General features: G+C 32.8%; 1 protein-coding gene across 2 annotated transcripts in view; it reads left to right on the forward strand.

Moving 5' to 3' along the window:
• The window catches only part of eIF6 (eukaryotic translation initiation factor 6), a 221,775-nt gene extending 197,195 nt beyond the window's left edge, over positions 1 to 24,580 (forward strand). For both annotated transcript variants that reach the window (XM_089595814.1, XM_089595815.1), the window contains exon 6: positions 24,434 to 24,580. In XM_089595814.1, coding sequence (XP_089451940.1) covers positions 24,434 to 24,443 — 10 coding nt within the window. In that variant the 3' untranslated portion in view covers positions 24,444 to 24,580. The remainder of the gene's footprint in view (positions 1 to 24,433) is intronic.
• Positions 24,581 to 26,646: the final 2,066 nt, after the last annotated feature.

The following is a 26,646-nucleotide window of genomic DNA, read 5'->3' on the forward strand; positions in this document are numbered from 1 at the left end:
ATTACTGTTTTCGATTTATTCGCAATTTAGGTGATTTTGGCACTTTTACCATTTTTTTTGGGCACTTTGCTGACAAATTCAGAGGTTCGTTTTTGGTTGCAGCGATTTCTACCACTTTCATGTCACTAGTCCAATTTTTTATTCGCTTATAAGAATTAATTTTTTTTTTTAACGGTGTGAAATCTAATTCTATCAGTTTAATAACGCACTTCAGGGAATTAGAATGTTTCACACGTGCAAAAAGTGAATTTTTCTACTTTACCGTTTTTATCTACTACTGCTGCTGTTGGCACTGCCTCCATTTCTTTAGCTGTTAATTTTACAGATATTGGTGCTGCTGTTTCTTCTACTATCACTTCTGGAATTTTTTCTGTAGGAAGCTCTATTGGAGGAGATTGTTGATCAGAAGTTATACATCGTTGTAAAGCGCGATTAATCAGACGTTTTCTTATATCACCCTCAGTAGTCTTTTTATTCAGTTAATAATACATACTTGCATGATAGTATGTCTTGCAACCATTTTTCTTCTCATGACCTTTGACGTAAATTGTTCCAACGTCAAACAGCATGCGTTTAAATTTTTTCATTCTCCCTTTGTAAGAAATATTACCAGAATTCCAGTTTATACCATGAAAATTAGCTGCCAACCATTGATTCTGTTTTTGGTTTTTTCTTTATAAGTCCTCCAATGGAAAAGGTGGTTTAAGTAAAATGACGACCGGGAAAATATCAATGTCAAGGTCAATAAAGGAAATTTCCTTGAAAATAAAATTGTTACGAAAGCTCTTAAAGCCTTGAAAAGGGTCGGTGCACTCAAGCAAGCTGTAAGTCATGGTCTACGTATAAAAAAAATTTATAGAACTCTACAGTTTAAACAGAGTCCTTGGCTGAAAAAATGCATCGACTTGAATAGTAAAAAACTTCAAAATGCTAAGAATGACTTCGAGAAGATGTTATATAAATTATTTAATAATGCCGTTTATGGAAAGACTATGGAAAATGAACGTAAACGAGTTGATGTTAAACTCATTAATAAGTGGGCGGGGAGATATGGTGCAGAGACATATATTGCACGACCGAATTTCCATAGCTGTGATATTTTTGATGAGCAACTTGTGGCTATACAATTACTTCGTACGAACGTTTATATAAAAAATTCAATATATGTTGGATTAAGTGTCTTAGACCTGTCAAAGACCCTTGTGTATCAATTTCATTACAACTTTATGAAAACTAAAATGGAAGACCATTGCAAATTTTTGTACACAGATACTGATAGTCTAGTGAACGAAATAACAAACCAAAATATTTATAATATAATGCAGGAAAATATTCAAAATTCGATACTTTAGACTATCATTCGGATAATAGATTTAATATATCACTCGTTAATAAAAAAATTGTTGGTTTGATGAAGGATGAATGCCATGAGAAAATCATGTTGGAATTCGTGGGACTAAGAAGCAAAATGTGTAGTGTGAAAATTTAAGATCAAAACCCCGTAAAGAAAGCAAAAGGTGTTAAAAGTTCCATTGTAAACGCAGCAATAACTTTTTATGATTACATAACATGTTTGCATAAAAATACTATTATTAAACGAGAGCAAAAAAATATTGGATCGCGTTTTAGTGAAAAAGAGACATAAATTGTACCAAGTGCTTATGACGACAAACGATATTTGCTACTTGATTGTACAGATACTCTACCATGGGGTCATTACAGCATAGTGGGAGTAGGATCATCCAATAAGAGGAAAGGCTCGACAGAAGGGATATCCAATCACGTAGGAGAAGCTGTAAAGGTAGTTACTGTATTGGATCCGCCAAAAGTAGGCAGAATACTAGCACATAAGTTGATAGTGGAGGGGTCAGCACTGTATAAGGAGTTGTCGCACCGAGACAAGCTCAGTCTACTCTCAAGCAGAGATCCAAGTAAGGTTGAACTTAATCAACGGAAGCTGAAATCCGCTTTATCTCGTTTTCTTTCAATCGAAATGCCGTGTAAAAAACCTAGATACATTAAAGGTAATATATTTTCCACAGCAAAGATTTACTCATATTTACACGTAGTATGTAATATATCAGTATTTTATGCTAATTGTCATGTTAATTTTTTGTTTTGTTAAAGATGGATCTTGCAGCACTGAACAAAATCGCTGACAGCGATTTTCTTCCTACGAAGAAACTTTCTGGATCGACACCTAATCAAAACTTTATGGTGTCAAAACTAAGAAAAGTGTATACTAAAATTCGGACCTGAGATAGTTGCAGAACTTGACGATGAATTTCAAATTTTTCTGCAGACTAGAATAAGTTCGGCTCTGTTCAAAAACGAAGAATTTCATAACGAATTGTTGAATGCTGTAAATAAATTTAAATTGTTTATAGTATATAATGAAAAACACATTATAGCTTCTTATGCGTAATATAAAAAAAGATGACAAAATAAATTATGATTTTCTCTAAATTTGAGTTTTTATTTAACATTCTTTCTATGTAACATTTTCATTATTATTTGATACATATTACAATCTTGTAATTTTAATCTTTAGAAACAAATTCACAAAAATGAAATGAATCGCCAAGTTTGTACAGCTTATTTTCTTTTCGCACTCCATACTTTGAATCTTATAAATCTTTCTGATTGTGATCAAGTATTTGTAAATAAAAATAATTTGATAAGTTTTTACTGACTTAAACAGAATCATGAGATTGGTCTTGAATAGTATCGTTTAAATCATCATCATCATCATCATCACTTTCACTAATGGCAGACTCGAATGTTAAATCACTTTCACTGAATTTTTCTCTGTTTTTTTGTTGATTCACTTTATTAATTTTATTTTTTTCTTCATCGTTTTGACTATAAAAATAATTGTGAGTAACAGAGTTATCACTATTTTTTTGTTTTTTTGTTTCGGCAAAAATTTCCATTTAAGGATCTGCAATTGGTTTGAAAGTTTCACTAAGCACTTTTTCAGCCTCATTTTTCCCAAACTTCAACAGTCTATACTTTTTTTAACTGCCTCTCGCGCCTTCACTAACTGAAGTAGAACGTCTTTCTCTAATTGATACATAATGATGCTCCAATGTCTTGCAACCGACTGTAATGATTGCGCTGGATATGTTCTTAATGTACAGAAAAATTATCAAAGCCTTTTCTATAGCGACCATTATTTATTTGCCTATCCTTGTTTATAACAATGAATCCATGTTTATCATCATTCCAGCAATTGGAGCATAAATTTTTAAATTGAATGTAGGACATGTCTGAGTTTACATGATCATTGTACACATTCTTCAAGTTAACTTCATCTTGACGAAATAAAACTAAAAAGTTAACATTATATCTTACGAAATGCTCTGGTACCTGAGCATATGACTGACAAATATAGAAGCAGTCCACATTTTTGTGTCTACCCATGCAGAAAAAAGCTTTTACATTATTTTGTTTTTCACAAGCTATATCATCAAAAATCATTATAGAATTTTGTAAAGCATCATCTCGTGAGACTACAGTTTCGTGTTCGCTAAAAGGTAAGTATTTCAAACCCTCTACAGGCTCTAATAGTTCTTTTAAAATCTTGTACTTCGGTTGATGTAGCGATTTTGAATACACGTACATATTTTTAAATTTAACTCCATTGGGATGTATAATTAAAGCTAATAAGCTATTAGTTTTACCACAATAAGATGGACCACGAAATACCTCGCGAATACTGTCAGGGAGTAGTTCACCATGTCGATCCGAACGCTTTTCTTGTTTTACAATAGCGTAAAAATTAGGAACTTGTAATTTTATGGATTGCTATTTGAACTCCATGTCCATACTGTATGAATAATCAGTTAAAACTAATCTTTTAATGAAATAGTACAACGCCTATATAGTTACGGCTCTTTATTTGTCAACGAATTTGTCTACGATAAGTACATTATTTATTTTCTCGAACGATTAGTCATGATCCAACCTCTGAAGACTAATCATCATGCATCGTAAGAAAGGGCATGGTCTTGTAAATAAAATCATAAATTCTCTACCAGTAGAGCTTCATTCGTCAGGCTATCAGAACTGCAGTCCAGGTACTAAGCTTGCTCAGCGTCTTGCTAGAGCGGACTCCGGAGGAAATCTGCTGGATGTGGCATGCAAAGAGTATGATATAGCATACTCAAAAAATCGACGCGATTCAAAAGCCAGACACGACGCCGATAAAATCTTAACTGAGATGGCTTGGCAAAGAGTTGAAGCTTTAGATTCAAGTATTGGTGAAAGAGCAGCAGCTGCCCTGGTGACCGGCGCTATGAAGGTTAAAAGTAAATTTGGTATGGGGTTGATGGAGTAGAAAAAACAGGGTATTAGAAAAAATAAAAAAAGGATGGGTAGGTCAAAGAAAAAACAATGTAATGCTTTAAGTGCAGTTATTAAGGCTGCCTCGCAAAACATGAATTCTAAAAGTAAAAGTGCTCGAGATGTCATTAGTAGTGCTTGGAGAGGTGCTTGTAGTGCAGGTAAAAAATCGGGGGGTTAAAAGTATGTAACGATTCCGCGCATTTTACGCTTTTCTACACAGATTGGTGGGGCCTTACCTTAGATTCCCTTGTTTGCTGGTTTGAGTGCAACTGGTGCTATAGCTAATAGAATAGCTGGAATTATGAAGAGCATTAATGCTGTTAAGTCAGCTAAAAAGCAGCTAGCAGAAAGTCAGAGGCATAATCAAACCATGGAAGCTATTGCTCTTAGAAAAGGTCTTTATCTCAAACCACATAAAACTGGATTAGGAGTCTATTTAAAGCTTTGCGCTGGAAAAGGTTTAGAAAAAAAACCTTAAAAAAAAAAAGTGAAAGAAATAAAATTACGCGATTGAGCTCTGACTAACATAGATTAGGTGAAATATTCTAAAATCTTGAAAATTCCTCATTTTCGTGGAGTATTCATGAGAAACAGTTCGCCTGCTGACGGTCGATGGTTCTGTGAAACAGCTATAGTGAATGCCGATAATAAGAATTGACCCGGAACTCACTGGGTGGCTTATCGAAAATATGGTAATATTGTTGTGTACTTTAACAGTTTTAGAGATCTACAGCCACCTAATGACTTAATGTTGTATCTGAAAGTTAGTAAACTGAAATATTATCATAAGAAATATTAAGAATTTAACTCCTACAACTGTGGTCATTTGTGCTTAAAGTTTCTTTTAAAACAAATGTAGCTTTGTTACATGGGGAGAAACCACTCAGTTACACTTCAACAACCATGGAAGAAACATTTACACACAGCCTTTCTAGTACTTCCTCTGTTTTAGAAGCACAGTATTTTCCACCGATTGAATTATCACCAAAACACAAGTACTTTCTTGGCTTAGTAGAACTTTTGTCATTCAACTCAATCCCAAATATTGATGAAAATTGTAATAAATTTTATGTCGGCAATCAAGTTATTGTATTACTAACAAGCAGTTATGAGATTAAAGGTATCAGATAATTTTTGATTGAGGTATTATAACTTCGCGACATAACTCTCGATTTCAAGCCAAACAATAATACGCTTCGAAGTTTTATCAATTGCAGTCATACTATTGATTTTAGACCTAAAGATTCAATAGGCTGTCTATTAGGTTTCACTCAGAGTTCTAAAAAATAATACCACTCATATTTCAGACTTACCTGTAGCTATTATAAAGATAAACACATTAAGAGTTGAATGTAACATCACAAGTGGAGCTTACATAAAAAGTCACAAAGTTCACACGATTCATGAATTTTTTCCCACTGTACCACCTGGATATATCCGAATACCGATTATTGAACGTATCATTGATCATAAACAACTACGCATTGTAGATCGCGATGGTGATATAATCAATTTTCGTGGAGAAGTCATAACTATAAGGTTGCACATAAAACCCACTCCATAATGGGTATCATTTATAATCAGACAAATCATATAGACAGCTCAATATGCACTCCAGCACTCAGTCAACAACAAGCTCTCAAACCGTTGAGACGTCAGAGAAAAAAGTCCATTAAAGCATCGAGACATCCGAGAAAACGATTGGCACGTCAAAAACTAACTCATCAAAACATTCAAATTATAAAAAGTCTCGGTCTAAAAATAAAAAGCCCTGGTGAAAACTAAATTGGATACTTTTTTGTTGTATACAAAATCAAGATTCTAAGTATTCAGTCTCTAGTCACATTTGACGAATCAATTGCGCACTTTGAAATTCATGCTCATCAGCTGTATGCATCATCGACATATGGCAATAGCGATGAAATTCGCATTTCAATTCAACATCAAGACTTGTGTCTTTTACCGTCCAGAAATTGTTAACATGTTTACAGAAGATTGGTCAAAGCAGATAAAAATACAGCAGTAACAAACACCGCATTGATAAATAACGCCATCTGTCACTTATTTGAAGATATACGATATGAGATAAATGCTATAGAGGTAGACAAGAGCAAAAATGTTGGTCTCACAACCCTTATGAAAAATTGGTTATGGCTTTATCCTGATCAAAACAAATCTATGATGAATGCTGGTTGGCTTGGCGTTGGAGAAGAAGAAGATGATAACCTTACCAATAATAACGGCTAATTTGATATCATACTTCCACTGAATATGATTTTAGGTTTTGCTGAAGACTATTGCAAGATAGTTGTTAATGTAAAACATGGATTTATAGTTACAAGAGCAAGAAACAATATAAATGCCGTGTTGCAAACTCCAGTTAATGCTAATGCTGCTGATCCTGCGGTCACAGAAACTTGGGAAGACTTTAAAATAGTAATAGTAAAGCTTAAGTGGCTTATGCCCTATGTGGTAATGTCAGATTCTCATAAAATTTGTTTACTAAATTATCTACAAAAAGATAAGTTTACATCTATGAGTTTTTAAACTTAGGAATTATATGAGTATCCCTTCTTATCTACCACATTAAAACATGTTTGGACAGTTTAGATTTAAATTAGTTGGAAAAGCCACGTTATGTTATTTTAGACTCTCAAACAAATTGAAAAAATCTAAAAAACGTAAGCGCTAGCATGTTTGATCACTGCAATGTAAGAATTGTGAAACTCCATTTAAATTCACAAAATTATCCTTATGGTGATCTTAATCTCGATGTAACACATAATCAGTATGCATTGCTATATAATATGTATGCTAATTTTCAAAATTTATACTATGGCAAAGATTGTACGCATTCATTAGGCAAACATCACTTTCTCAATCGAATACCTTAAATCATCCTTGATTGTTCGAAACAAAACGAGTCATTAAAAAATGCTCCAGTAGATGTGAGGCTAGAATTTGAGTTGCATAACAATTTTTCTGCCAATACATCAGCTCATTGCTTAATTTTGCATTACCGTATCGTTCAGTATAGTCCAATGAGAAGGGATGTTAAGAAACTCATGTAAAGCTACATACAGCTAGTTTATAGGCTCTACAAGTATCAGTTTATTCTCAACCATCATGGATAAAGGTCAGAGCAACAGTCGGAGTAAAGAAGAAGCAGAAAATAAACGATGACGAGAAGAGTGGGAAAAATTTATGAAGAGAAACGAGAAGAAAGCTGTGAAAGTTGGAAAAATAAAATCTATGGAAAAATCAAAAGATAAAGACTGTAGAATTGTTTAATCAATATGTCGCATAAACCGATTGCAAGCAATTTTACGACTAATGTTAAGTATTAAAAACGTTCTAGTAAGGACGATGATGATAAAAATGAGAAATCTTAGTTGAAAAACTTTGTCGGTAAGTATTCAATCACCAAAGAATCTTGTCTAGAAATGAAGGTTATGAAAAGCTAAAAAAATTAAACTTAATATCATAATAGCAAAGAAAATGGAGTATTTCGTTGACATGCAAGGTTTTAAGAAACCGGGTAATGATTATGTACTCAAAGAATTAGCTATCCTTTCGCTCGGTGCTATCGATGCAGAAGCACACGTATTTATGTTTAAAGCACCCTTCAGCTGGCGAAAATTACCACCAAAGTATAAACATAAAAATTTATACCTTGAACTTTACTTTCATGGACTAAGCTGGGACTCGGGAAAAATTGAGTACTTAGAAATAGGAAATATTTCATGGGAGAATCTTGAAAATGATACGAAGATACTTGTTATTTGAGATCTGAAATAAAAGTGCTTGAAAGATTTGGCTTTAAAGTCACTGGTGTGACAGACTACCAACCGTTTGAACTTCCAAGATTAAATAATACTTGTGCTCATCGCAACGGTGCCTACAGATCCATGTGTGCTCTTCATAACGTCAACGAATAAAAAAAAGAATGAAAAAGTTTTACTTTAACATGGAATGGGTTGATGTTTCTGACGACAACGACGACAACCACTACGATAATAATAAAGAGCTGTGAAAGTGTATTGCATTTCAAGAATAAGGTGTTTAACAAATCATTTTGCAATTTAAGTTTTGTACATGTAAATTTTTTTATTTTAAAATAAACTGATTGATCGAAAATAAACAACAATGTTAACAATTATTTTCCCTCCACCTCACATCCTACCATATGATGCAACACACTCGCTAACATTGAAAAATGCATATAACCATTGCGTGTGCAAGCTGCACAAGATTTTACATATTAAAGCAGCGCGCAAATCAACGCTGCAGACGCGCATTGCACTGCGCACAACTCCAGTAGCGCTGCAGGTAGAACGCACAAACTCAAGCGGCGCGCGCCAAAAAAGGAAACTGCTGGACCCGCTCGCCCATTAGTCGCAGGGGAAGCAGGGGCACGCTGCAGAGGGGTACACGCCACGGAGAGAAGGGCTGTTCTAGAACCACCATAGCTTGTCTACTAATATGCCCTAAAAAAATTACTTTTTTTTTCGCAAAAATTTTATTTATCTAGCTGAATACCATGTTTGCTGATCTTAATTAATCGAAAATAACGAAACTTTATGGTCATTCTCTACTACATATCATCTACTTTTACTAACATTTTAACTTTTAATTACCCTTTTGATATAAGATCCATCAGTTGTTGGAACATGGCAAGTGCTTTTTTAAGCTTTTGGGCATTCGTTTGTAATGGTAATGGCCATAGGGTGTCGTTAATGCTGTTTCGTATTTGTCATGTTCAGCTATAGGAATTTTTTGGAGTCTACTGACCAAAATGTAAAACCGAAAAATATATGGATCCTTTTAATATCAGCGATGTTAGGCAATGGATGTTCATCACCAATGGTTTTTTTTTTAAAAGTTCTTGGCAATTAATTACTACATTGAATCTTGAATTTCCATGGCTATTAGATTTCTTAGGAATATTCCAAAGACTTGAATTATACGGTGATGACAAAGTCTCAATTACTCCCTTGTTAAGTATTTTACTACGTTATCTTCTAATAATTTACTATGTATTAGTGGGTGACAATATTGTTTAGTGTTAATTAAGTTGTTATTTTCCGTCGGGGTTTCATGCGCAACGAGATTAGTACAGGATAAAGGTAGAATAAGAAAGGTCAAGTGTCTCCCAGTAACAAGAAGATATCTGCCCATAAAACAATGATCATGACTGATATCGTATAGATACCAAGTTAATGCCAAATTCTATTACTAAGACGTCTTTTAGTTATCAGTTGTCTGAAGATAACATTTTGACAATTGATAACTAAAAGACATCATAGTGATGGAATTCGGCGTCAATTTGGCATCCATACGATGTCAGTATCATCAATGTTTTGTGGATGGGAATCTGGAAATCAGTCGATTAATACGGTCTTGTTGTTCTAGGTTCTCGTGACGGGTACACGAAAGTCCTTTAAGCTCTCTTATTTTATCTTGTTTGTTTTTAATCATTGGTCTCTTGTATTCGCAACAAGTATCGGAATCAAATGAAGGCTTAATTCATTCGAAGGGTAGATTTTCCCTTGTATTTACTTTAATAGTAACATCGTTCTCGTTATTTATTGCAGTAAAATTACATTAGCCGTTTACGTTTCTTACTGTTTCATTCCCTTTACTGAGAGAGAGTTGGTATGGATTATCTACGTGAGGCACTTACGAGGAAAGACATTCTTCCGCTGTTTAAGAGAGGTACTCTCTTCCGTTGGAAGACTGATTCTCCCCAACGTGGAGCAGCAGCGACAACACCTCACTGGGAGAGCCAATGAACTTTTTTGCGGGCAAACATTATGTAATTTTTAGCGCGTGGACTTATAAACAAAAGTGACGGACATTTAAATATTTCACTATAGATAAGAAATCTATTCCATGAAAATACAAGTACCTATACTTATAAATAACAAGCGGTCCCCCGTCTCGGCTTCGCCCGAGACTTACTGAATGGAACACCGTCGTGTGCTAACATGTAATGTGAAAAGTTTTCAGTTAGAAATTTTACATTTATTCCTGATACTTCTCAGAATGAAAATCTTCGTATTGAAAATATATAATTACAAATATAACTACAACATAGAAATACAAGTACAAATTCTACATATTTAAAAATCTAGAAGATTTAAGAGATTACCGTTAAGGTACTGATTAAAAAATTTATCTCTTACGCAATGGATTATTTATAAGTCAATTTTGACGCTGCTGTTTCAATCTCAACAAATAATCTGCGTCAGTTTCTTGACGCCTAAAATTGTACGTATTAGATGCACATAACGTTTCCTCTTGCGACTTTTGGTATGGTTAAGACTTTTGTGAGTCCTGAGGGCTGTTTTTTGTTAGCTTTGTTAAATTCTAATATATTTTTTGGCAAGGTAGCTCGACGTCCGATAGCCCAAAAAAGGACCGGTCAGTTTTATAAGTAAACTCTTTTTTGACTGAAGTTTCCAGCAAACGTGTTTGCCTGGATATCTCAGGGTGATCTTCTCTGGCCTGCTGTTAAAGCCTCATACTGATTGGAAGAAAAATTACAAAGTTCAAAGCTTTAGGCCTACTTGTAGATATCTTTCCCAACGGCTCCTGGTATAACGTCGAAGACGTTGGTGTCTAAAACACCTTCTTTTTTTGCAGACTCAGTTGTTTTGGTGACTGAGGTGGGGAGATTGGTTCGTGATGCTTGCTCGTTAAAGACTGTCCCGTTGGCTCAAGGTTTTTTTTTCTTCATAGCTGTTAGAGTCTTCCAGCGCAGACCTTGGAAAGGATCGGTGATTCCTGGTTGAATGCTAAGAGTCGAGAGGGTAATATAAGGTCGTCGGTCACCGGGGTTCCCAGCCTTGCGAAGAACAACTCCGCTCGTGACGACTGCCAGTGAATGACTGACTTGGTTTAATAGTGGTCGTCTTTAGTTAACATAGTCTTTTAGTCGACAAATCGTTTTCGGAAATGGTAGTAAAAATGTTTTTGTTGGCAAGATAGTTAAAACTCAGGTGGCCCTTAAAAAAATCAATGAGATTAATGGTTAAGTAGGGAACGTAAATACTTTTAATGGCCCTGAAAAGGGCCAGTGGTAATACTTCCAGCTATTCCTTATTGTTATTCTTGATGATGAAGAGCTGACTGCAGGTAGCTTGACTCTTACCCTCGAAGTCTCTGTGTACGGAGACCGTGATGGAGGGAGGTACGCCAATGACCAAAGAATATCTTGTCTCCATATCGTTCCCTGGATAACCAACTGCTTATCGTTAGTCGGGAAAGTGGGCCTAGAGAATACCTTCTCTGTGGGTATGCCATTAGGATGACTACGCAGAAGGAATCCGTTGTGGCTGCCCGTGCTCCTCAGGGCTATCTTCCCTGGCTTGCATTTGTAGTATTAAATTCTGTGACGGCACCAGGCTGGATGGTGGAACGGCCACATAATTCTGAAGTGTTGGAGCAGGTTGTACTCTGGCTAGATACGTATCCTGGTATTCCTCCGGAGACGGTATCGGTTAGAATCTTTTTTTATTGGTGGCACTCACCAATTCTGTAGGTTCAGGATTGAAGTAGACCTGTGTCACTTACCTATTAAAGAAGTGTGCTGTCGGCAACAGGGATATCCAGCTGCATGACTAACATAAACCTTCTTGATGCTGCTTGATGTACTTCTAGTGGTTGACTGTGAAAGTTTCCGTGACGCTTTGGCATATTATAACCACACTTATTTAATTATGTTGCAGGTAGCTTCGATTTTATGTCGACGCCACCTAGCAGATCCTACTGAACTAACGTGAAAAGCTGGCGTTTTTTGCAAAACTTAGAGCTTATTTATTGCTATTGTTATTTTTTTAACGTTAACTTTTTCAAGATAAAAACTATACTAAAACCATCTAGGAAGTGCCAAGAATTAATATGCAAAATTTTAGTAAGACCGGTTGAGTAGTTTTTGCGGTTAGCGACTTTGCTTTATGTATTAGTAAGATTTCTTTTATACAGTTTTAAACGAAACATCAACCATTACTTGCAATAAAAAGCTGATATTATGGTAGTAAATAGTTGAATTCTTTTTTAAAATTCCAAAGGATTGATGTATATATCTATTAAGAGGGCTGTACTGCTGAGGAATGACAATTGTTATTTCATATCTATATCTTTATTCGAATAGTTGTCAAGCAAGGTTGCTAAAAAAAAGTAACTTTAGATTGGTGAGAAGTGACAAACCCCCGAGTAACAAGTTTCGACTAATTATATTACTAATACCAATTAAAGTTCAGAGGACGATAAGGATACTATCTATCCTGGACTGCAGGTACCTCGAAGACCGCTGCCGTCGTGATAGTCGTTCTTAGCGACCCTAAAAACCCTTTAATTTCAGAAGTGAACTTACTTATGTCATTATTTATCCTTTTGTAAATTGAGTATTTATTATCTATTCAAAATACTGTTTTAAAATGCATTTTGTTTATAAGAAAGGCTTATTCAAAGAAATGTATCGATAACTTAGGTCACATCGTATGTTGACGCTCTAAATAAAGCGAACGCAAAAAGTTGCATTAAGATTCATCTTACTGTCTGAAAAAATAAGTTCAATACTTTATTACCTTAACTAGTATAGTATATACGTAGTATCAATGCATTTATTCATGTTCCTTTTTTCAAAAATGAAATATTTTTGATGGATACATTTAGCTTTCCATGAATTCAATATTTATAGTAGTGCTTTGAAAATACACGTATTTAATATAGGGGTAGATGTCCCTATTATCGAGGGTCTAAGAAAAATTTTTTAAAAATGAATGTAATTATCAACGTAGATTTAATTATTTTGTCGTAATTTGAGTACTAACTGGTTATTTAACTCATGAACTATACGTGAGAATTTTTCCGCGGTAAAAAATTAATGATTACAATAACTATTGATTAAACATCAAAACTATATTTTGGCTCCATTGTTGAGCCCCTGTACAGCCTATGTACCTATTATCGAGACCATATCATGGAGGCCTGTCCGTATTTTGGAGTCCCAATTATCGAGCTCTGAGTTTTACATAACCTGTCATTGTAACGACTATATTACCTACATTTTAAAGTTTGTTTATATAGGATGTCAATTATTAAGCGTTTATTTGTAAATAGCTGATACACACTTTGATCCATCTTGCCAGGATTGAATACAAAGTTAACAGCAGGTTATGGTTAGGTTACAGCTGCTGGCGGCGTTGGCGCTATATATATATGGCTCGATATTGGGGGCTCGGTGCAAATAGTGCCCATATTATCGACTTTGTTGTCAATAAACAAAATAGGAATAGAAAATTTAAAAATCAACTTGTTATCGCGTAGTAAAAGGTATTATGATATTGCCGTTACTTTTATGCGATGTATTTGTTGAAGGTAGTGAATTTCTTATACAATATTAAAATACAATTTTTCTTAAGCTTTTCGTTAAGAGATCTCACGAATACAGGAGCTTCACGATGCAAGAATTGCAGTGAGCATTTTTTAAAGTACATAAATCGTTAGGATTTTGTTATCATATTGTCCAAAATTATTCCGGTAATTCTGATAACTGGAGTTCTCCGACTGATTCTAAAAATTCTGATATCTTTCCTATTTTTAATAATTTCCGTAATAATTGCGTCCTTTAATATATTGTTGTTATTGTTTATTATTATTCAGATAATTAGTAAACTGCCTATTAGCATCGTGACTCTGATTGTTAGTTTGTTGTTGATTAACTTATCCTATTTGATGCGATAAGAATAACTTGTTAGGGTACCTATTCTGCTATTGATAAAAATTACTAAAATTATATACCGTCTAGCTTATCAGAGGTGCTAGTCTTTTCATGAACATGTGTAGCACTCTGTCTCTTTATTGTATTATATACATATACTCTTATTCTATGTTTCACTACTTTTTCTTTTTTAAATTAGATTTAGTTATGTTCGGGAGAAGAAAAAATTTATAGTTTCTTCTTTTTAATTTTGATTATTAGTTTTAAAAAAATATTTTATAAGATGCTGTATGTAATGTTCACAAACTAAAGTGAGAGAGCACAATCAAGCATGCATATGTGGTACCCTCTGCTTCAAACTAGGCAGAGAGTATACGGCACCGGAATTTCTCGAATGGCATGCGCAGCTATATATCTCAATTGCTACGTCAGCATCGTTTAGGGCGCGATGTATGATTAAAGGCTCTTTCTGCACAGAGAGAGAGTATTCGGCGTGTAACTTAACACTTTCCTGTTTCGATTAGGAGAGAGCACTATGGTCCACCCTTCTATAATGTATTAATAGTTATATATATATATATATATATATATATATGTATCTTCCTATATTATATAGTTAACTCAGTGGGGCATTCCACACAAACCCCCCACCGCCCCCCACCAACCCCCCACAAAATAAAGTAAAAATCCGTTATTTTCTTGCTTATTTTGACATATCGTAGTTTTTCTCAAAACCCCCCACGGCCCCCACTGACCCCCCGCACAATTTTTCATGGCCCCCCACCGCCCCCCCCACAAAATATTATATGAATAGTATAGAAGTATGGTATAAGTCTTTATTCAAGCCAGGGGGTTCAACTACGTATGGCTTCATGGGATAATAACAATGTATGTTTTAATATTTAATCAAATAGTTACAGATTACTGCACAATACTATAATCAGCTAAACTTAAATACAATCAATTGTATTTCGATTTACTGAATCCCTTGGTTTCTTTGTAAGCATAAAGTTTTTGGTGGGCTGACTTTTTTTGTTAGCATTTTGTAACGTTGCATTTTGCCAGCCTTGTCAATGTGTTAAAGTCTATTACCACATTCCTACCAAATCACATGGAAATATTGTATAGTATTTTTTCTCAAAACATCCTACATTCCCCCACCTACCCCCTATGGCCCTCCCACTGACCCCCACGAATTTTTTCATGGCCCCAACCGCCTCCCCACACCACTTTTTTGAAACCTGACCGTAATCATACCGTCTTAACCTATCTTTAGACAAAACTGTCTTATTGCCATGATTTATTTCATCGTCAAGAAGAAATTTAAAGTCATAAATTGATTCATAGGGGGTTGTTGCGCAAAACATCATTATTTATACAACTAAGTACGTTTAATCTTCCTATCTTATTGCCATAATTTATTTCATCGTCAAGAAGGAATTGAAGGTCATAAATTGATTCATAGGGGGTTGTTGCGCAAAACATCATTATTTATACAACTAAGTACGTTTAAAAACCAATTTATATGGAGTTAACAATATTTTGAAACCAAATAATATATACACATATATTGGTGCGCATAATTATTATATCATCATCACTTATATAGTCCTTTATTACACAATTCTTTTTTTTACGTACATAAACTTAAGTTAAATTTAGAGTATCATTAATATAAACAATAAAAGTTTCGCATCACTTTATAAGTCATCTTATAAAGCCTGATAAAACCACGAAGACTTACGTCCATTTCTATTTTGTTTTAAATTAATGCTGAAATTGGTACAATAGATGAACACGATATACATTCATGATATGTATTCTTAATTAATAAATTTTACCTATACATAAAAAAATAATAATTAAATCATGTTATGAATATTAGATACATTATTATATTCAAAAATCTCTTTCCAAACTATATTTTCAATCTCTAAACTGTTTTCTCTATCGACTTGAACAAAAATTCCATTTTTATTTTTGCATCTTGATAAAGCCACGTATAATTGACCATGAGAAAATAGAGGTTTTGTTAAGTATAATCCCACATTATCAAAATTTTGACCTTGAGACTTATTTATAGTCATAGCAAATGCTACAACTAATGGGAATTGTTTTCTATGTAAAATAAAAGGTAATGATAAAGTATTTCCAGTATTTAATGTAATTCTTGGAATGAAAACTTTATTACCAATTTTTTCTCCCGTTACTATTTCGCCTTCTACGTCATACTTCAGTAATTTGGTAATTCGCAATCGTGTACTGTTACATAATCTGTCTGATATACTTGAATTTCGAATTAACATTACTATTGTACCTATTTTTAATTTAAGTTCATGAGGTGGCAAGCCTTCACGAATGTTGTTTAACATTTCTACGGGAAAATTTATATGAATATTATTATCTGATTTATCAACACCTTTATATGATGCAGTATCGATGTTGTAATAAGTTTTAGTTTCCCCATGTAATTTACTTAAAATCTTATTGTTTGAAAAAAAAGTATATTTATTATGCGAAGTTAGTATCACGTTATTGTCAAAACAGTTGCTGTAATTACCAAATATTTTGGTACAGACATCATCTGTTATCCAGGATTTAGGAATGTTAAATGTTTTTATGTCCCCTTCTCCAATTCTTAACAATAATTTTGAAAATTCGTTATTACTAGAACAGATATTATTTTGTAATCCTAAAATTTTTAAGAAGTTCCATAAAAATAATGATTTAATAGTTTCTTCTATAATTATAGTTCTATTACCGTTTTTTATAACTGGAAGGATTTGTCTAAAATCTCCTGCTAATACTATTAATTTATTACCAAAGCAAAGTTTTGTATTACACAAGTCTCTCAACGTTCTATTAACGATTTCTAAAGCTTTTTTCGGAATCATAGAAGCCTCGTCTCATATTATTAAATCAACTTACCTTAATTTTTTTTTTCAGTTTTAAATTCTAAAAATACTTTTTCAATATTATCTAAGTCTAGAGGTAAACGAAAAGTTCTATGACTGGTCATACCTTCTGGTAGTAATACAGATGCAATTCCTGTCCAAGCCATTGACAAAATATTTTTACCTCTAGAAATAAAGTAATAAATGAGTGTCTTATATAAGTAGGTTTTTCTGGATCCACCAGGACCATCTATGAAATGTACTTTTTCATCTTGTTCACAAATAGTTTTAAAAATTTTTCTTTGATCTTCATTTAAATTTGTGTACATTACATCGAACATTTTTTTACTGAAAGATATTTCCTCAATATTGCAATTATTTATATAGTTGCTAATGGTTGGTGTCGGTAAACTAAAAGATTCACATGATTTACCTTCCGATACCAAAATTTGATTAATATGTAGAAGAGCACAATTATTATTATCATTATCGAAGTCTTCCGTAAAATATTTTTTATATTCATTCCATATTTTATCTCCTTGAATGTTTTCTGAAATCAAAAACCAAGCAAAAAATTTTCTTAACTGGTATAGAAACATAATTGTTATGGCTTCTTTAAAAATATTGTCGATTTCAGAATCATGTTCTATTAAACCCATTGCAATTGCAGTATCCCTGAAATTTTTATGTGTTATTCCATCATGTTTTTTAACGTCTTCAAACAATGTAGCCCCATGTAATTTATTTAAAATATGTTTTGAAAAAAAGCGTTCATGATCTTCTGGAGATACTATGTTTAATCTACCTATAGCAATATTTTTCAGTGTATCTTTCCTTTTTTTTCAAATTTTAAATTTATTGTAAAAAATGTAATGTTCCGGAATGTTAACATATTTTAGTGATTTTGCAAAATCATCTACTTTATTTAATTCAAACCAAGCTGTAAGGGGTGTTTGATAATTTTTTATTACATTTTTGATATTATTTTCTTTAAATATGAGTTTTTGTTTATTTTTAAGATGAACAGCTAGATTTACAACTGTATGACTTCTACCACAAATTGGATATTCTTGTAGTCTCCAAGCTGCTTCCATTCGACTTACATATCTAGCATTTACATAACTACTAATTTCATCTACTATTTCTTTATTTAGTTCGTTTGATTTTCCTATTTTAATGTATGTTTATTATCATTAATTAACATGAATAGAATATTGGATTTTATTAAAAAGTTTACGTGTTTTTTTTATTTCAGATAATAACTTGAATGTTTCAAGATAACTTGATGTATCAGGAATCACAAATTCCCACTAAAAATTTGACGTGGTGACGTCAAATTTATCATATTCCAACATATATCATTTTCTAACAATTACTTTACTGTGTAACTGAAAAAGTTAAGAATAATTAAGAATAAATACACAAAAATTGTAAAAATGTATTTCTTATAAAATATTCGGAAGTTGGGGGGTTGGCGCGCAGGGCGCGCAGGGGGGCTTTAGCCCCACTAGTATATATATATATATATATATATATATATATATATATATATATATATATATATATATATATATATTTGTATTTATGTAGTTATTCATCTGTCTATGCGTTTATACGTTCATGAGGGCTTTTCGGAAACTTTTTTTTCCGTGAAAACCATTAATTTATCAAAGCGTGTATTTAATTAGGTTTCAAAATATTTGTATTTCTACTAAACATTAATTGAATTGTAATAATTATTGTTCTTAAGCGTACTACTTCTGTCTCATATTTATTATTTTTTGGTAAATCAGTGCTAGGTTTATTAAAATCATAGTAACGTTGTACATTAGAAAAAGATCGCTCCATCAAGCAGATCCTAGATTTTCAATGTCTGTTATTATAGCAGAACTCAGAAAACGAATCGCTTTGATAAGCAGATTCAAGGTAAGAGTCAATAAACCGCTTAATTTAGCAGATCCAATTGTCGGATAAATATCTATATGTTTAGCATTAAAAGTTACTAATTTTGGTTTCTTTACCATTACTTAATGCAGATTGTTATCTTACTTTCATTTTTTTATTTTTATGTCAGTAAAACTCCTTTTCTGTTTATTTTACTGTTCATTTAGCAATGCATTATTATTTTTATTTATTTTTTTAACTACAACGATAAGTATATTAAAAATACTGTCCTCTTCCCATACTCACATCATATACACGTCTGCGTATACTGCACTATCATACATGGGGCGTTTTATGTCATTCATTTACGTGCTTCATTAAATTGTGTTTATTGTTGCCTCAAAAATGATAACAAAGAAACATAGAATAAACCAAGAAATAGTTTAAGATCAGAGCTACGCTTTGCTACCATTTGTTTCAAATGTTTTTTATTATCACTTAACGCTGCCTTTAGTTCAGAACTAAAGGTTATGGACAGTAGTCTTATTCTTCTTTACGGGCTGTGGGACCCGCAAACAGTCTAAATATTGATTTGTTTATAGGAAAGAAAAAAGAGAAAGTTTTATAAAATATGCCTATTAATTTTCCTTCCTTTCTTCTAGTAGCTTCGAATGAATTAGGTTATTAGTTTGAATATTTTTCACTTTCTTTGACTTGTCTAAAATTAATTAATTTTAAATTACTCGTAAAAAATGACAAAAGAAAGAAAAGACCAATGAGTCACTTTACAGCTAGTTACTTTGATAATTAAGTACTGCACTTGTTGAGCGGCAATGGGCTACTGTCTAAAACGCTGTGCAAAGAAATGTACCTCGCGCGAAGTTTTAGTCAAAACTTCTTTGTATCACTTGCTATGAGGCTGTCACTTGCTGACATCAAAGGTAAAATGATTTTACCACCTTCAGGTTACTCAAAAAAATGTACGTAGCATCTATTAATAAATTATGGAAAATTTCGTTAGTTAATTGGGTTTTATTATAAATATTCTGGGTTTGCAATATTTTATGCTAATGTTCTGCAAGGAAATAAAAAGTAATGTATCATTCATAATAATAAGGTCAAAATTGTAATATTTATCATTTCATTTGGGGGTTTTAAAGAAAGGAATCAGTTACACATTTATATTAAGATTGTAGCCATTTGAAGAATATTACCATTACACAAAAAGTTAATTGATAACTATCCTTACATTTTTAAATCAAATTGCAGGAAAAATCGGATAGCAAAAAAAAAATAAATAAACTGATGGCAAGCAATTTGTAATTCAAAATAACAAGGTCAAGTTTGTCGTATCAGCACTTTTACTTTATTGTCTCGAAGTAAGAATAAGGAGTCAGTTATATATATGTATAATTGTATCGCATCCATTATAAAAACGTAGTCATTAAAAAAAAATATGGTTTTAAATCACTTTAAAGTTTTTAAACGTAAAAGAAAGGATATCTCATAGCAAAAAATTACAAACCATTATAAAAAATTACAATAATACATTAGTTATCAAATTAACAAATGTATTTTCTACGTAATAACAAAAAAAAGCATAAATTGATAGAATATGAATGCTCTGCTATAATAGTATCAAAATTTAAAACTACAAAAAATTTCTGACAGACCCTCCACTTCCCCCCCCCCCACGTATTTTTTTCTGACCCCCTACTACCCCCATCACTTTTGGACTACCTGATGGAAACCCTATCGATCTTCACGGTCCATGATATGTATACATACGTTTGAGTGTTGTATATGTATGCATTCACGAAGGTGTATACATTTTATTAACATATGCGTACAATTTATTTTATTTTTCATATACTTCAGTATATAGTTACAGAAAACAAAAAATTTTCTTATCTCTAAATCAAACGAAATTTATGACATTTAATTAACAGATAAATTTAAAGAATAAAAAAGCTTTGCAAATACAATTTTATGATTGTTACATCCTGAGTTGATACAGATGAATTATATTATAACCGAATGCTATCCGTCCATCAAATTTAGATAAGACGTATTGTGAATATAAAGCAAGCTTATATGACAAGAGGAGTTTATACGTCACTTATATGCGTGTGTGTAATAGCTTTAAGGTAAATGTTTAATAATATGCTGACATATAATACAGCTAGCCTCTTTGTAAGAATGCACGTATGTATTGAAATTGTACATTATATGTATGAATAAATTATTTACTTGCGTATTTATTGTCCACTTCTAATAACGTATACAGATTTTAAAATTTGTAATTAACACATTATTTCTTTTTATTCAAAAGTGATTGTTAAATCTCCAAAAGGATCAATTTCGAAATTTATAAACTGTCACACTTGAACTTGTATTTGGCGTTCTTTTATTGCTGATGCGAGCTTTCATCATCGCTAACCCAAAAAAACTCAATCGTACTTGTCAGGAAAATGCGATTGGTACTGTTTTATTGTTATTTCCTAATATATGAAATTATAACATGTAACATCATCGTGCAAGCCTACTATTTTTCTGTCAACGCAATCTGCAAGAATATCGCTCATTGGTTGACCTACTTCAACCAAAGGCCTCTTTTACTCGCTCTGACACTATAAAAACTCACCATTAAAAGGAAAAATCGCTCTTGTTACGTCTGTCACCTGTCCTTTAAAGTTTTAGTCTACTTTTGACTCCTATGACTCGCGAGGACCTTATACACGTAAGACATAACTTGTTGGCTGAGGCAATTTGGGTGCAGTTCGAGAGTATCAATAATATCAGATTACGCTAAGGAGCGAGGTACAACGAAAGAGGCCCACCGAAAATGGTTCCGGCAATAGAGAAAACAGAAACCGCAACCCCTTACAGGCTACGAACTCATTAGTGTAGTAAAAGTAATCCCTGGAAATTACTGCACGAAGCATTAGGGAACTCCAAAGCAGCAGTAACAACAGTCAGTAATAAATGTAAATTTTCATCAGTAATGTAATTAATATCATAATCTGTTAAGTGATCTAAATAGACTGTATCTAAGCAAATACCTGTTTTGAATTGTTTTTATAAAAAAATTAAAAATTGAATAAAATTATCTGTATTATTCAAAAAATTATTTTTACTTGACTAAAAAAAACAAATAAAGCTCAGGAGCTGAATCCTAAGAGACCTACGAATAACATATAAACAAAACAGTTAAGACCATACTTTAAACAAGTCCGGTCACAATATGATCAATGAATCCTAATTTTCGTCCAAATCCCCCACCCTTTTTCCAGCCCCCCACACCATTTTTAGAGAACCTGACGGAGACCCTACTGATTTTCACAGATCCCGATATGTTTACATACTTGTGCGTGTCACACATGTATGTATACATGTATGTGTACATTTTATTTACATATGTATAATTTTTTTTTTAATTTTGATTACACAGATGTATGTACATAGTTTAAAATAATACATGGTGTATATAGAGTATAAAATATTAGCATATGTCTGCTTTAATTCGACATTCATACTTTAATAACGACAAAAATATCAAATAATCTCACATAATTTTTTATAGTTTTCGATATTTTTTAATGAGAAGTATTAATTTTCCAAAGCAAAGTCCTTATGCTTGCAAAAATTATTTTAAAATATCTACTACTATCGGAAACTATCAAAGATTTAAAAAATTTTTTAAATATTATTATACTCTATCTAAGACAACTGGCTCATAAACAGAGTTAAATAATGATAGTCGCTTGCAAAACTGATAGGCTGCTATGCTCCGCAATGTATCCTTCAAAAGTCCTATAAAATATTTTTTATACTGGGCGGAAATCGTTGGTTTTATAAACTTACTCAATTGTCCGAATAAAGGAAATTGTACTAGGCCTCCACTTTATAGCAGCATTCGTTTGGTGGTGCTGTTCGGATGTATTATAATATTAAATTTCATCCCTAAGAAATATTGGTTTTCTGACAGCTGCTACCATCAATGTGCAAGAATCGTACGTTTTGGCACTAGGAAAATTCTTGTAAGGTATCTTGTAGTTGCCGGTTTTCGATATGTTAGTTAATTGGTTATTTTAGTTAACAATTCAGCGAGGCGTTCTGATTATTATTATTTGAGCTCGTAAACTAGTTGTTCTCGTCGTATTTACATATTGACCTTTTATTTTGATTATGTTAAGGGTAAAAACTGTTATTATTTCTATTGTTGTAATAGGAAGGTAGAGACACTTAGGCGCATAGTAGAGCATATGGCTGATTGTAATGCGCTTCTTTACGGTTTAGTTCGTAGTAATGTCTGATTCCGCTTATTTTTTCTCTTGCCTAAATTCTGAGTCGCTGTTAACCTTTCCCTGTTCTCTCGGTCCCATTTCTTTGAAATTTGAATCGTCAACCCCAATCTAAAATTATCCAACGCGACAACCTTATGTGTTGCTTCATCTATTTTTAAGTTCTGATTTGTTTCTTCAATCATAATCTTTGGTTTAATATTTTTGAGCAATTTTAACGTAAGAACTCGTGTCTCTTCATTGGTTTTTTTCCAAAGTGCATATGATCCAGGATCATGCTTTAAAAAAATTGCCATTGGCTCCAACTCTTGTCAAGTTTAAAGCAGTGCACTAGAAAGATTAATTATCGTTTTTTTTTCCCGCAGTTTCTTGTTGAAATATTTTCCCTCTTCTATGAGAGAAAGAAAATCAAAACATTAAATTTATACCCGCAGATAAAATGATAAAAATTAGTATGGCTATCTACATCTTCGTGATGGTGAGCCCCCTTAAGGTAGCTGTCGGCCTTTGTTCCGATACCGTAGTGAAATCTAAATGATTTGTATAGGTCTCTAAGTGTCTATGTGAGCTGTTCCAGGTGAATCTGTGATTTCATTGAGATTTCTGTCATTCGTTGATTCTTTTCTGATGTGTCTAATGTAGTGTGCTTGCGGCACTTGCCTATGTGTGCTACCCGATAGTCACTTTTAATTTCCAAACAATAAAGTATTATATGCGTACAAAAACAAATTTAATTTTGCGACAAAAGCTACCCCACAGTTAGCACCAAACTGTTACTTGGGAAAACGATAGCTAGGGGTGCACGCAAGATAACAAGAACGGTTTATGTTCAACAATAATTTATTACTTATATTAGTGAGGGAAGAGTATGTTACCGACTGACTCTTTTGCTGTCTACCCATCGACTTTTGTTAACTCTTGGTCCTATCTCTTTATAATCCTTGCTCTTCTATCCCCTAGAGCCCAAACTAGTCGAGACACAGGGACGCATAGCTGTATGCTATCGTACGTAACATTACTAACTAAAACTAATGGGTTTAGAAGGTTTTAGAGCAGATTTCTTATTTTATTCTTTAATTATGACACATTCAAAAATGTGCTACTCTGACTGCCAAGTTGAAATCAAGCTTGATTTAACAGATTGGAAGTCCCTATTCTCCTATTTTATTATTCTAATATCACAAATGCGATCTATTATTTATAGGCATATACTTTTTAAATAGAACAATGTATTTAAGTTTATTATTAACTAATCCTTTTTTGTTTCTTTTTTTTAGCATGTCATAAAAATTAGAAAAATCTAGAATTTCAAACGGACTTGAATCATAAAAGAAGATTTGGCTCTACATCAGTATCAATTTTAGAATTAACAAAGTATAATAATGAATATTGTTACGAACAACAATATGTCTTATATATTTATTTTAATAAAGAAATAATGAAAAAATCTGTTTTTTTCTGCATTAGACATTTAAGTTGAAAACTTCCAAAAATCAAGGTCCAAGTTTAATCATGAGAATGATTTTGCTGCCTCTTCGAAAATACGTACTAAGGTAACACAAAATGTAAATGTTGACTGATGTTCAAAATTGACGTAGAGTACGCTAAAAAACATTTGTGAATGAGTGAATAAGTGTAATCAATCATATCTTAGCACTTCCGAGTTTTATAAACCTTGAGGCATTTTTTTGTTTTGAGATATCTGTCGTCGCTTAAAAAAATTTCAATGACGTCGATTTTGAAAATTTTTTTTTTCAACATACTAATGTATTGAAACTCTGACGATCACAAATTTCTAACAAAAAAATGTGTTAAAATAGAATTTTAAATATTTAAGCGTAAGGGTAGATAATATTATGTATTTATTGTTAAACATAAAAAAAATTGGAATGATTTGATAAGAAGAACGTATTAAAAATGAATGAAGTGTTCAACAAAAAAAGATCACGAAAAAAAAGATAAAGGAGCTTTGTGCGAATTAGTTCTCAGTGGTTATATACGATAGTTATACGTAAAGAGTCAAATATTAAAAAAATCATACTTCTTATTTTGCCTATGACTTAAAGCGTTCCTAATTTTTTTTCCGCAAGATTCTTCGTGCACTACACTGTACCTCAATTAACTGTAATCGTGATAATTGACGTAAGTTGAAATTGCATTAGTATACTAGTATTTTACTGTTATATTGTTGATTATCACTGGAATTCGTACTACTATTGACGTATGCAGAAGTAGATTTTAACTTTTTTTATTCATCAGGAGTGTTACGATTGTTTTATAAAATTATAGGCAGAGAGAAAAAAATTAATTAGAAATTTTGTGGTTATTAGGTATGTATGTAACAACTGTGACAGTTTAATGAGCTGTTTAAAAGAAATTATTTGACCTGTTTGCTTAATCATTTATTTGAAAAAACGAATAACCTCTACATCTTTGTCTTTAAAGTATAGTTTGACCAGTGATAAACATTTTTTACCGGTTTTTTAACTAACTAAAAAAAAAATTTGATGGAATACAGTGAAATAAACTCAATTAACTTGACGTATTGCAGCAAAGAAGGAATTATTTTATAAAGACAGAATAAGTGTAGATTGGTCACAGTTTAGCTTAAGCGACCATATCTCCGTTTTACAGCATTATAATTGTCACAAAATAGGCCTTATTGCATCAAACTGTGACAGTGAAGAGACCTGTGGCTACTTCTCTGGGCAGCATCCTACTTAAGGCTGTAAAGCTAAATCTAATCTGATCTGCATAAACTGTATGAACGCTAAAGCTCCTAATTTTTCGCATAGCGCTTTTGACAAAGCCAAGTGCACTGTTCTCCAAGCCAGTGTTAAACGTAAGTTTCGTTCAATCAATTATGAAAGCATAACGTTCCAAGCCTGGCTCCGAATAAGTTCATTTTGGCACATGCAAATTTCCAGTCCCTTTCTGCTCACTCTTAATATTTAGTACTTGAAACTATTATATCTGTCTTTGGCATATGTGAATCTTTTCTGAAACCTAATGTCCCCAATTCTATAGCGTCTATTCTAAGAAACAATCTACGAAGGCATGGCCGTATCAGCAAAGGCTGTGGAACCGTGGCTATGTACGTTGATAATGCTTTAAAGTTCAAAATTATGAATACGTCTGATACTCCTCAAGTTTATACAAATTGACCAGAGTGTTTAATAGTTAAGATCGAAAGTGATCGATATGTTTACCTGTGAGCACTTATCTACAGTCCTCCTAAGGCTGGTTTTTGGGACAAGGTCGTGTCTGCAATCATTAACAGCCCTTACTCATTCGATCACCTAATACTTATGGGAGACTTTAGCATTCAGTAGAATTTTACTGCAACCAACCCAACTACCTTGAAGTAATCGCTGACATTCTTAGACTTGGAAAGAGTTCCCCTTGGCTTAACTCACCACACGGCGATGTCATACTTCACTATCGATTATATCTGCACCAGTGAGTCTCACCTTGTCTCCGATTTTAGACA

The sequence above is a fragment of the Copidosoma floridanum genome, unplaced genomic scaffold, assembly GCF_036245765.1.
Source record: "Copidosoma floridanum isolate Cflo_tuat_1 unplaced genomic scaffold, Cflo_Japanese_pri ptg000028l, whole genome shotgun sequence".
NCBI classification, from domain to species: Eukaryota; Metazoa; Arthropoda; class Insecta; order Hymenoptera; family Encyrtidae; genus Copidosoma; species Copidosoma floridanum.